The sequence below is a fragment of the Perna viridis genome, chromosome 5 (assembly GCF_037379345.1).
Source record: "Perna viridis isolate PV_CMFRI_1.1 ecotype Kerala chromosome 5, ASM3737934v1, whole genome shotgun sequence".
Classification (NCBI taxonomy): domain Eukaryota; kingdom Metazoa; phylum Mollusca; class Bivalvia; order Mytilida; family Mytilidae; genus Perna; species Perna viridis.
In genome coordinates, this window is record NC_142449.1 from 3711832 (window position 1) to 3725997 (window position 14166).

Consider the following 14166-nt stretch of genomic DNA (forward strand, 5'->3'; position numbering starts at 1 on the left):
AATTGCAGAGAAGTGAAGGACACTACTTGAATGCAAAGAAAACCCACACGATACTGACGGCAATGGAAGAACTAAGGAAGTTCATGATGATAAAAGACCAGCCAAGTAAAAATAGACAGAAACTGATGAGAAACCTGAGGGTACGAATAAAGTAGCAATATGATACCATTTAAAGATGGATAACCATTAACAGGTTGTAAAGGAACATGTTAATACACCATGATAGTTTTCTAGAAATCATTCTTCAATTAAGTAAGACTATGTATTTCCAGTTATTGGCATTCATGACATGCTCTGCATTACAGAAAACATCAAAACATTTTCGATTAACTATTATACAAGTTGATAAAAAAAATCGTTTACTTTACAACTGTATCTCATGTATACCTCATTTCCTAACAATATATCAATCAATGTAGAATTTGTACCGACAATAACTTAAATTCAGATCAGAGATGCTCCTGTTTTCTTATGTTTTACAGATCATAGACCTGTTAGTGAAGATATTACAATGTCCCCTCGACGGCAGTCATGATGAACAAAACCTCATCCACGTATTTAAAGAAGCTTATGAAATTCTCTACACATATATGATTGGCAAAAGTAGAAAGAATGCTTTATATTTTGCAAAGTATATCGAGTTCTTTCAGACGCAGTTCACACAAAAGGTAATTGATCTTACATGAACTTTTCGGAAAATTATTACTTTAAAATGCGGTAGTAATACGTAATGTAATCCAGGGACAAAGACCAGACATGGAAAACAGACACACAACAAAGAACATAAAGTAACTAAAATCATACATACAAAGTAACAAAAGCAAATGAGCAACTCGGACTCCACTAAAAACTGGAGCATGGACCAGGTGCACAAAGTTGAATCGTGTTTTTTTTTATGAAAGATTTTTAACAGGACTACATTTTCAGGGAGGAATTGGACTGAATGTTGCCCAGATGATTGTTGAACTGATAAGAGATAAAAGAAAAATTGTAGACCGAATTACTCGGGAGCAGATTGATGACTTTGTTGGACTACTACAAACATCACAGGTAAGTATTCAAATTGTTGTATAAAGACAAATTTCACAGATGCACATGTAATGTATTGTAAATGGAGTATTTCGTTTGTAAAAGTTCTGCTCATTTGCAGTTGAAATGCGTTACAACCAAAAGCGCAAATCGTATTTAATATTTATATATTTTGTATTCTCTTTGTTTGTTTTTTTAGTCTACGAGAAATACATTTATAGTTGTAGTTGGCATCTACTTAAACATTGCGATTTCTACAAGGTTTTTTTTCAAATGAAAGAGCAAGTTGTATTCAAAATATGTATTTTGATTTGTGCCCCTTTGTTTGTTTTCTTCTAGAAATACATATATAAGCAAAAAGCTTAAGAGAGACTTTTGAGAGAATAATCAAGGGAACCAAGATTATTGCGGTAATCAAAAGAATGCAATCCAGGGACAAAGACAAGACATGGAAAACCCGCCGAGTTGCTCATAAAAAGTCAAGTCCAGAGTAAACAAAAGAGGAAAGGAAAACTATGACACGTTGAACAAATCAATTTTCATGGCGCAGTTGGATACACCGTAACGATCCACGAGTAGAGGTTCTTTCATCTGATAATCTGTTGAAAAAAATATCTTTCAACATATGTGCAATTTCTGTGAGATGAACCCTCGACAAAACCTCGTTGCAAATATTACATTGTATAAACATCAGTTTAAGTGTACTAAAGAAATTATTTCTAACTCATCATTTTAAAGTTTAATATCATTATTATGATATCACCTTTTACCTTTCGACCTTCTGCAAGAACAAGGTGGAATATCAGGAAAATGAAAAAAATCCTGTCTACCCAGTTTTTCATTTTGATTGACACTTGCTATTTAACGGCTTAGTTTAAGGAAGTGTATGTTTTTTTGTGTGAAGAACTGCAGATTTCTGGAATTTGTTACTGTACTGAATGTTTCTTGTAGAATTACAGATTTTTGGATTTGTTACATGTTTTGTGTGTCTGTGATGATGTAGCGATTCCTAATAATCAGTCATACATCGTGAAGAAATGGTTGCAAACTGAACAGGTAATGACAAATTTAAAAAAAAGAGGAAGACAAATAACCCAGTAAATGAATGACCAGAAAACAAAATCAACCAATCAACTGAAAATAATTCAAACAAAGGTCATCATTTGAAAGAATTAAATATCATTTTTATTATCTCGTATAATACAAAAAGACTACAAGATAAAAAAAAAGTGAAGTCAAATTCACAAAAATCGTATGAATGTAGAATTGATCATTAGTCCTCAGAGAACATTACAATGAAATACGAAGCTTTTCTTTAACCTACATCAAGTAATATATAGCACTTTGATTATAACATATTGTACATAGTATGGCGATAGTCAAATACACAGAGGAAAAATTAGAAAAAGGAAGTAAGGAAAGTAGGGAAATATTAAATATACAGGAACAACCGCAATCAAAAATGCAGTGAAACGTATCTCAACCGAATCACTTCCGGTCTGACAGCTTTGACTGGTTTAGAGAGGTGTTTGAATTCACAGGTTCGACATGCAGATAAACATTCACAGGAACTAACTAAGATGTTTCTGGTATACCCAAGGATCAATTCAGACAGATTTAGTTGTAATATCAATTGCGCATGCACAATGAAAGTAAAAAAAAACGACTACATTTCTGATTTTTATGGAAAATGTGTACCATTAAAATTCGACTTATTATATCTGTTTTCATCATGATAGGTAATAACATAATTAAAAAAAAAATAAAGTCCCAAACTACAGACAATAGTCTGAAGAAATGCCACAATAAGAAAGTCTGTTTACCTAATGGTAATACCAGGTAAAAAAAGTTGGAAACAACATTTATGGTTCTGACTTGGCATAAACATGTTCGATGGAATTTCATTTTAAAACATCTTATTTTAGGGTAAAGGTATTTTTCTGACAGCTAGAGGCCAGGATATCAACAGACAACCCAACATTCTGTATATAACTACTGATGGTGGTGGTTATTGGAGAGCTCTTCACCAATTTGTTGACGTTAGTAAATACTGATTTAAAGTACAAAATTAATAATTTGTTAAATTCATAAATGTTCTTCGTTTTATTAAATTCATGTTTGAGCTTTACGATTAACTAAAAAGGTATTCAAATGTAAACTAATAAACATTACAAATAAGTTTTTGTTGCAAACATTAATTTGTTGGTTTATTTTTTTTCTAACTGTATCAAAACGTATTTGTTTTCTTTCAGCCAAATGATGAGGAGTACAACAAGGATCAACACGACTTCCTGATACATCAGTTAGATTTATACAAAGCATTGTGTTATGTAAGTTGAATTGACATCCGATAGAGACCACCACCACTATGTCACTAAAGCGGAGGACGTCTCTGTTACTGATGAAATATATGTAAAGACATAAATGAATATTTTATTGCATTCATTAATTAAAGATATATTCAGATGAAAAGAGTGATTTTCCATGCAGCTTGCACCTATTAAATACTGTAAACCTACTAATTTTCGCTTTTTTTCGCGGTGGACAGAAAACGCCAAAAATAGTACACACAAAATTGATTTTTAACACTATATAACGCTAATCAATTTTTGAAACTGCGAAAATGCCCGCGGATATGTTCACTTGGCAGAATCCGCGGAAATTACCACAAAAATTAATACGTTAACATTATATCTTCATTTAACAAGAACATCAATGAATCAAACCCATTTCAAAGAAATTATATAAAAGTTGTTGCATCAAACTCTTTTTCAGGGTAGAAATGACTACACAATAAACATGCTAACAAAAGAGTTGCGGTATCTTACCTGGGAAGAAACATTCCTTTCTCTTCGGTCAGATATTCTTCCAGATGCTATTAGAGCCAAATATTGCGACCTTACTACGTGCAAGTATCACATTTTTTATGAATTAAATGTAATTCTTAAGTGCATTTACTTCCGAACAAAAAGCAAACAGATTAGATCATATATCTTTTGTCTTTCTGGCCTAACCGTATTCAAAACTAAAATCCTTACAGACAAAGTGATTTTAACACCAATAACACAAACCATTTGAAAAGTAAAGTTTGATAGTGTCCTTTGCTATATTAAAATTCTTATCGAATTGTTTAAGTCTTATGGATTCGTGTACAGTAGGAGAAAAAAAAATCTTGGTAGACAAAACCTCTACAATGAAGATTGACATACTATTTTACGGTCGGCAAAAAAATATTTTAGGACATACATCTTAGGTATTGATGACTTTTAGCGTGAAGTAACACAACACTGCAACAAAAGCTTAACATAGTAAAAAAGCATTAATAAGCAATTTTTTTCTTTTTAAATGTGTTGCAATCAGCCTTACGATCAGCCTTTAATGATAGATTTATTGAGAATCATTGTACCTTTAGTTTTGTGCTTGTGATAATAATCCGAAGAAATTTGGAGTTATTCGTGGAAAATAGAATAGCAAACGTGAGACTTGATAGATGGATTGATCAAAACATTGGTTTCTTTTATTATTCAGGCATGTTTGTTGACACAGGAAATAATTACTCAGTACTGGATCATCCGAATATTTGCTTTGTTTATGAGTATGTTGGATCAAAAGATGAAGAAAAAAGTCAAGGAGATTTTGTAAGCAGTATTATAATGACGATATTAATATTGTACAAAGGTCAAGGAAATTTGTAAGCAGTATTATAATGACGTATTAAAATTGTATAAAAGTAAAGGAGATTTTGTAAGCAGTATTATACTGATGATATTAATATTGAATAAAAGTCAAGGAAATTTTGTCAACAGCATGATAATGACGATATCAAAATTGTATAAATGTCAAGGAGATTTTATAAGTGGTATTAAAATGAAGATATCAAGATGCAAATTAGTTTTGATTATTATTGTTTATTAATTGATGAACACTGATATTTGATCACATGATGTCATGATCAGATGATCGTGACATTTAACTTTTATCAAATGGGTGTTCATATTAAGATAAGAACTTAATTCGCAAGGAGTATAGAAGGAAACGGTAATGTCTTGAAAAGTGGTTTAGTCTTTACATTGTTGTTTTAACGCATATTTTATATTTTAAGGTTGTCAAAGAGCTTGTTGCCATATTTCCTGTTCTCCGAGATTGGATTGCAGATTTTTTAGATGAGAACAAATGCATGTTTGCCTGCTTTATAGGACACAATATGCTGATTGAACAGGTTTTTTTTCCAATTATTTTTAATCAAAAGTTAGGGTTTTTTTTTTTTGTAAAATGTAGAAAATTGAATAATTTGTAAAACTTCTTTTGTAGTAAGTCAACGAGCACACACGTGTCTTAAGTATTTGATTTGCTTTTAGGTTAGTTCAGTAATGATCTCAAGTTGTTTTATCGTAGATCATTCCTAATATTTAGGTTAGTTCAGTAATGATCTCAAGTTGTTTTATCGTAGATCATTCCTAATATTTAGGTTAGTTCAGTAATGATCTCAAGTTGTTTTATCGTAGATCATTCCTAATATTTAGGTTAGTTCAGTAATGATCTCAAGTTGTTTTATCGTAGATCATTCCTAATATTTAGGTTAGTTCAGTAATGATGTTGTTTTATCGTAGATCATTCCTAATATTTTTAGAAGATAGATTTTCCTTGTATTTCTTTAAAATGCCTTTAACGAAAGTACTGTAAAAATTTAAAAAATTGAAAAACGTAGGCCACTGAACTTAACTTCCAGATATTTGAGGTGATTTTTACAACATTTTATATAGATTTTGTATGGAGTTGTCTCTTTCTCTATTAAAAAATGTTTATAAAATTTCTCTAAAATTTTGAATAAGGAACACTTATCTGACATTTTCTTTTCAAATTTATTAAATAATGATATTACATAAATACTATCATTATACTATAATTCTCATTAAATTTCTATTAAAACTTGTCCGTTAATGATTTACCCCTTGAAAGATTGTTTTGGAAATGTTTGTAATATTAACATATATAGGTTTATATATAAAAATTCTTTTTGAATAATTTAATATTATGCATCATTTAAACTTTATGTGCTCATCAATAAATACATACTTCTCTGAGATTTTTTAAGATGACAGAAAAAAAGCTCCGTGATATTGGTTCGATCTATCTTAAACATGTAGTGATTTATCCAAATTTTCAAAATTTAAAACATTTATTTGTTGCTTGCTACTTATATGATAAATGTGTTTTTAAATTATTTTGATTGTATCATTGTGGTAAAACCAACCAAAGACTCGGTTATATAAAATGTATCGCTATATAGCATGCATTTATAAGCATAGCTGTAAAGAACAAGTGTAATTTAATTCTTCCTGTTTCGTAAATATCGACAAAAACCTAGAGAAGCAGCACAATATAAGGACAATTCAGAGACATTAAAATTCAAAACGTGTAAAAGGAAACAGAGATGGTGAACATACACTTTGTAGCTAACAGAATAACATACGATTATATATAAAAACGGAAACAAGGCAGCGTAATATGTTACAATGCTCTAGAAACTCCATAATGTAAAAGAAATATCATATAAAACAATTATCAAGTAATTACGAAAATACGAAATAAAACAATTGCAAAAAAGGGAAAATACAGAGAAGAGCAGACAAAATGAGCTATCGAAAATTTAAGAAAAAAAAGGAATAATTGATTAAAAGATTCAGCAAATGTTAAACGGCGCAATTATTGTTTTTGTTAATGACACGACCATGGCCACTCGATCATCTTTTGGTCTTCCGCAAGTTATAATGTTATATGAATTTCAACAAAATGATTTGACTGATATTTTACTGATAGGTTGTAAGGCTTTTGTACCACTTGGTAAAATTTGGATATTATTTGGATGCTGAAGACGTGAAAAACTTATTGCCACCTTTACTGAATCTTTTGGATGGACGACACGACTACCCATTTCCAAAAGACAAAGATAAAGAGAAGAAAGAAAAGGGTATTGTAAATCTTTAAAATTTGATTCAAAAGTTTTGTACCTGTCTATAATATTTTTAAATAATATATTTTTTTCATAAAATCTGTTTTAGACTCACTAGCAATTATTTAAACTTCTTTTCTTACAGTCGTTTTTCAATATGTTTTGGGGGGATGTAAGTAGGGTTATACATTCAAGGGAAAATTAATGTTATGTTTTACGTCTATATATATTTACTTCTGAAGTTCTCTTATTGAATATATTTAAATGTAAGTATTTATTTCTAATTTTAGATTATACAAAAGAACAGAAGAAACTTATATCCAAGTACCAAGCATTAGAGCGGTGGGAAAAGTCTCCAGAAACAGAGGCAATCATCAACGCCAAATATCAGTACGTACTGTAAGCAAGATATGAGATATACTACAAACCAAATACGAGAGTGCATGTGTGCTTGAATTCTCTATACATGTATTGACTATATAGACAAACAAGTGTGCTTGAATTTCCCTTTACATAAATAAATCATACAGATAATAACTGACACATCTTTTAACGCAGATATTTCTTTTTGAATCGTCAATTTACTGTTTAAGTCTTATAATTTGATGTTTGGCTTTCAGAAAATTTAACATGTTTTACTTCAATGATTGGTAAGGAATGTCTCAACGATAATATATTGCCAATTACCTTATGTTTGCCAATTTTACAGGGTGTTAGAGGTACTAGATCTATTACTTACATATCAAAGAAACTCTCGCTTGCAGGTAAATCATTTTCTTTCGAATGTGTATTTAATTCAATAAAATCTAAAATACACTCTGCACGTTTAAAATGTAGGAAAGAGGGTTATTATGCAGAATGTGCCATTTTCCTACTACTCCCAAAATCTCGTTAATTTAATTTCGATTAAAAGATCCCTGTGGATAGAGTTTAAAACATTCCATGAAACATGCATGACGTGTTTGGGAGAAAGATATGTTTCATCATTATGATTACCTACTAAATTACTCATTAACCAATTAAATATATTTCCCGGTCTATGTATACCGAATAGCAAAACCAGAGGAGACGACACAATGAAAACAACCACTATTACATAAATAAAAACGATTGTTGTAAACATCTGCTACTATTCTATTCTTCTTCACTAGTTCGAAAGACACAAGATATCAAAGTAAAATCTTAAATGGTTTTGCTTAATGTCCACAGCTGTTCATTTACATCTTATATCTTTATATCTGCTTTTCTTTTAGAGTTTCGTATCAAAGTTTAAGGCAGCAGCTATATCAGGTGGCCAGAGGAATGTCCAAGAAGCTATGCTCCATGATACGTTTAATCCTCATGATCAAACAAAGTAAGCTATATCATATGGTCAGAGAAATGCTTCATAATTCTTTTAATAATAATCATAAACTTACAAAATAATATATATGATGTGACCTTAGAAATGTTCATAAGCTTTGTTTTATATTATCAGTTGGTCAGGCAATTATCCAAAATAGCTTTGTTTTATAATATCAGGTGGCCAGGGAATTATCTAAAATAGCTTTGTTTTATAATATCAGGTGGCCAGGGAATTATCCAAAATAGCTTTGTTTTTATGATATCATGTTACATGGGGATTAACCTCTTGGACTTCATCACATTCGAACCAAACTCTATTCTATACCTCTCACTCTACTACACTCCCTTTACAAAACAAGTCTTGACACTCCTGTTTCTAACCATACCTCATCATTATACAGACTTGTCGCCATCATTTTGGATATTGGTTTCTACAAACTCTTTAAACCAGTTTGTGTGAAAAGTCAAGATGAAGAAAAACGATCATTTCTTCCACTATCGTTTGTCAACAAAGGTGTAGATGCAATCAATTTGGTTAACATCCTTCATCACAAAACGTTACAAACAAAATTCCCTCATATTTCAAAAACAAATCAATACCGATTATTTCATGTTCCTATACTTCACCCATTGCATCCCAAATTTTCAATTATAAAAGGCTATTGCAGAACCTCGAGATCGAGGACGTCTAGACTAAACCACCTGACTGTTCTTCCATTCAAATATGGTCAAATAAGGTCACAAGTACCGTGAACCTCGCTCCATAAATTGGAATTTTAACTTTAAAATTCTTATGGATGCCGTCAAGGACTATGCAAGAAAATGAATAAAACGAGAACAAGAAGACAACTCGTACGTTATGCCAGAGCTTGCCGAAACTACGCAGACTTGTTGTATCGCGCAAGAACTCTAAGAAATAGGCTTCTGGAACAGGGTTATATTGCTACAAGATTGAGGTCATCACTACAGAAGTTTTATGGTCGTCATCATGAACTCGTGGATCGTTATGGTGTATCCATCAGCACCATGAAAACTGATTTATTCAACGTGTCATAGTTTTCCTTTTCTCGTTTGTCTACCCTGGACTTGACTTTTTATGAGCAACTCGGCGGGTGTTTCTAGAAAAGCAGAGGACGCTTACCCTACCGGTGCACCTGGTCCATGCTCCCAGTTTTTAGTGGAGTCCGAGTCGCTCATTTACTTTTGTTACTTTGTATGTATGATTTTAGTTACTTTATGTTCTATTTTGTGTATGTCTGTTTTCCATGTCTGGTCTTTGTCCCTGGATTGCATTATTTTGCTTTCCGCTAGAACCTTGGTTCCCTTGATTACTCTTTGTTTACCACTAGAACCTGGGTTACCTTGATTACTCTTCCAATAAGCTTCATGATTCTTTAATTCTATATGACATGTTTCTAAGATCTTTAGACAACAGCCGTGTTAAAATTGTGATAAACACATGACCAACATTTGGTGCAACACACAGAATGTGTCTATTCAAAAATATGATGAAACTAGTCCTATTAGAATTGAAATACGTCACAGAAACTCCATTTTATCATTGTTTTACCACGGGCTGGCCATTTATGTCGTATTGTTTTACCTCAAGCGATATCCAGGGGTTAAATAACGAAGGATGCTCTGGCATTACGTATGAGTTGTGATATGAACACTCCATACGCAGGTGCTGAAGGGATGTTGTCACAGAGGAAAGGACATTTGACAATACGGAATCACATCCCCGAACCTAAGATTGATCAACGATAATACGTCATCTATAAAGCGGAAACTGAGATCTAGCTAAGCGATGTTCCTTCTTTTGGATCAGATCAGCTACAAAGTCAGCATCTAGCGTTTCATATACACAGTGTGCAAACGGTCAATGCTTTTATAAAACGATGAAATATCAAAAAATGAAGCATTCAATTCTTCATTCAGTCCCTTGACAAAAAAACAAAAAAATAAGGTAACTCACTTTTTGAAGTCTCCCCGTGTAGGTCCAGGCGTTAAAAGAATAGACCTGCAGCAGCGCTAAGCTTGTCGTAAAAGGCGACTAAATAGTGCTCAGAAACCTAGTCGGGGGCTAGGGCGCTCTGCCCACAGAGCAACTGGGATGTGTGCCCCAGGTGGTGGAATGGGGTACCCCTGGCGTGTTGCATGCTAGGGTTGTCAGGCTATAATACGGAAAACCTGACCGTAAACCATAGTGGTGCACCGTGTTGGGAAAGATGCCACGTTCTTTGCACGTTTAAGAACCCTACTGTGGTATTCTCCCGTAGTAGGAACCATAGGGCTCCGCCACAGGAGGCTAAATTGGCCGACCCTACCCACCTCTCCCTATTTCCAGTGGCAATCAAAATTTGTCGACCCCATTGTCCTTGTGTCCCATCCGTTTTTCATTTCATCATCATTTCATGTTCATTTTAACATCAATCTGAATATAGCTGAAATATTGCTGCTCGGACGTTAAACCCCAACAAACAAACAAACAAACACTTTTTGAAGTCAGCTGATTTGATATGCTGATTGTAAACTCAAAAATGTGAAGTTTACTTTAATACAACCTAAACTTTGAATAAAATACTGTTTATTATACAACCGCAAACAATATTTGGGAAAATTTAAATCACTCTGCCTTTCTCTCCTTCCGTTAACAATCTTGGAGACACAACTCCTAAACCGTAAAGAATTTTTCAAGAAATTTCAAGTTCTTGGCATCATATATATACTTGCGTGGAGAGATACATGTATACATATTGTCAGTAAACTTCATTTGAAGATAATCTAACATAAAGCTCGTAAGCACAACACCCCCTCAAGGAGTTTGATGAAATTTTTAGGACGATTATGCATCGTAAGTTAATGAGCATGAAGTAAAATAATTATTTTCCGAAAAACTCCAAATGGAGATAATTCAACTTAAGGAGTTTAAATTTAACATTTAACTTCAATTAAAAGCTGGTGTCTTCTTCGTTACATTGCTGGCGGAAGTTTAGGTGATTGATCCAGTTTTATAAATAAAGAAGAATGCTGAACTTCCGTTAAACGTTACCTCGAAAGTTGTACAAAGCAGTCAATTTTATATATGTTCGATATAATATTAATAAGAAAATTAAGATATTTACTTCTTATTGTAGGAAAGCTCTTTCAGCCCAAAGAAAAATAAACAAAGAATTGAGAGAAATGTTCAACCAATCAGCCTTATTTGATATAGACTTTCTCACCAAAGTTTTAGTGGTAAGTTTGACTTAACCCATGTTAATTACAAATTAAAACGATAATTAATTAATGCTAGATATTGTTTATTATTACTTTATAGCTTTATTTTATTTTCATGTTTTGAACAAAGCGAATAGTTCCTAACGCTGATAGTAATATGCAATAAATGGACCAATTGGCCACACAAATTATCTTTACTGAAGTCTTGCTGGGATCAAATAAATTAATTGGGGTGACCAACCAGTTCATACAAATATTGCAATTTAACCCGAAGAAACAAGACTTATTTGTTATATTTTACTTTCAAATGTTTACACTAGATTTCTCGTGTGTAAGAAAAGAGAAAAACATACGACAACTTTTTGAAAATCATGACGTCACGTTCTAATGCATTTCTTTAATTTTCACTTATTTATTGTTTATATCTTCAGCATGATTTTGACTACTGCTTTCAATGATTCTGACCGGAATCAATTTTACGCTGCCCGTTGTTAAGTAGGATGTTAATGCCTGTACCAAGTCAGGACCATTATTGTGGTTTTCAACTTTCAAGTTTTTACCCTGATATTGCCGTCTGTTATACGGACTTCGCTTTTGGCTATTCATTTTGGCTACAGCCCTGATTTAATCATTTACATAGTTCTGTTATTACCTTCCATTTGAAATCGGAGCAATCCATATACTTTCATAGATGAATCTTAGCAAGTTAACAAATTAAAATCTCAAATGGGAATCTAGGAAACCAAAATTCTAGCGGAAATCAAAAGAATGTAATCTAAGAACAAAGACCAGACACGGAAAACAGACAGCACGACCAAGAACATAAAAATACCAAAATAATATATAATCATAAAAGTCAGGTCCGAGTTAGACGAAAGAGGAAAGGAAAACCAAAACACGTTGAACAAATCAGTTTTCATGTTGCACATGGATATATCGTAACAAGAGTTCATGATAACGACCACACAATTTCTATGTATGAGTTGTGATATGAAAACTCCATACACAGCTTCTGAAGGAATGTTGCCACAGACGACAGAAAAGTTGACAAAACGGAATGAAACGTCATCGCGTTTGTTGTAAAGTTTGGCCAATAGTTTTCCCTTACCATCGATCTCTAAAAGAAATTAGGCTGACGTCATAGTGTCTGTATTATCCTTCATCGCAATTTCTTTGGGGTAGATGCGATGTAGCAAATCCTTGAAACTAGAATTGTTTAACAATAATAAGTCATTTGTATAGGAAACGGGGATTAAAGGATCTAGCTAAACTAAGTTCGTTCTTTCGGATCAGATCAGCTAGAAAGTCAGCCTCATAAGAGTGAGGGAATAGGTCAGCAAGTTGAGGGACACAATTTGTTCCCATAGGAATGCCTACCATTTGTTGAAAAATGCGTCCACCATACTGACACTGGACAAATATGTTGTCGATCAAAAGTTCAAGCATTTCAAAGTATAGTATTATAAGTTAACACATGTAAAGACTCTTAAAAAGTATTATGCTACAATTTATATAATGAAAAATTATGATTATTTACTTCAGGACTTATCAATGTACAAGTACAACAAGATGATTACAAAGTCGCTGAATATACTGAACAAGCTCTATTCATCAAAGACCAACATGTTTAAACTCTCATCAAAAGCACAGGTAACGCTTGATTTAATGGATTGAAATACAAATAAAATCGCCAATATAACTTAAATACTTATGACAACGACGTCTGATTTGCGAACGATTCCAACAATAAAAAAAATCATTCCCTTACATTTATTCGTAGATTTTACTTACCCAAGATTCATCAAGAGTGCACAGAGAAGTTTTAAAGAACATGCCAATCCTACGACGACTTGCCAGAACAAAACTTGATGACCAACAAGTCAAACTGATGTGTTCAATTCTGGATGACTTAGCAGAGTTAGTTCTTATTTTACATACTTCATTATTGATTTAAAACATGCATGAAATTATGACACAAATTTCATTTAGATGGAAAGTACACCACTATGTCTACTCTCAAAACTTTTATCTTAAAGGTCAAAGAAAAAAACAAGTCTTTTAGCATACTCTTCTTTTCAATAATATTTTTTGCAAAACGTGTAACGTTTGATATAATATAAGGTAATAACATGTGTTTGCAATATCCTAACGCTAACACCAAAATAAATAGATGAAAACACACATCTTAGACTATTTGACTTTAATTTAAACGTTAGTTCCAAACTTTATTTACTTGTATAGATTCTGTCATCTTCCTATGACACCAGATGAACCTCACCCAATGAATCAAAATATTATGATCAGTAATGGTGAGTGAGGAAGTTTAGTTTAATATTTGATACTACATTACAATTGAATTAGAGAAAAGGGTACGAAAAAATTATAGTTAAGCAGTATGAAAAAAAATAAGAAGACAACAATCAGACGACCCATACACAAAATAATGACAACAGAATGAAAACAATAACATGTCAATACTTAAGATAAGCAAAACAAGACAGCATACAAAAACTAAAGCATTTGCAATCTGAACTCTAAAGAACAACAATCGTGATATCAAGTGCTCCGGAAAGGTAGGTACATCATGCTAAGACAGCCGACACATTACAAGTGAGTAAATC

At 32.5% G+C, this 14166-nt stretch overlaps 1 protein-coding gene across 1 annotated transcript in view; it reads left to right on the top strand.

Annotated features, from left to right (window-relative positions):
* Positions 1-14166, top strand: part of LOC148615639 (inositol 1,4,5-trisphosphate-gated calcium channel ITPR3-like) — a 63975-nt gene that overhangs the window by 18774 nt on the left and 31035 nt on the right. Inside the window, exons 16-32 of the mRNA XM_088582087.1 lie at positions 9-140; positions 483-668; positions 928-1050; positions 1981-2085; positions 2955-3068; positions 3282-3359; positions 3805-3937; positions 4558-4667; positions 5132-5248; positions 6850-7000; positions 7273-7372; positions 7692-7746; positions 8236-8336; positions 11464-11563; positions 13088-13195; positions 13326-13462; positions 13787-13854. Coding sequence (XP_088438213.1) covers positions 9-140; positions 483-668; positions 928-1050; positions 1981-2085; positions 2955-3068; positions 3282-3359; positions 3805-3937; positions 4558-4667; positions 5132-5248; positions 6850-7000; positions 7273-7372; positions 7692-7746; positions 8236-8336; positions 11464-11563; positions 13088-13195; positions 13326-13462; positions 13787-13854 — 1918 coding nt within the window. The remainder of the gene's footprint in view (positions 1-8; positions 141-482; positions 669-927; positions 1051-1980; positions 2086-2954; positions 3069-3281; positions 3360-3804; positions 3938-4557; positions 4668-5131; positions 5249-6849; positions 7001-7272; positions 7373-7691; positions 7747-8235; positions 8337-11463; positions 11564-13087; positions 13196-13325; positions 13463-13786; positions 13855-14166) is intronic.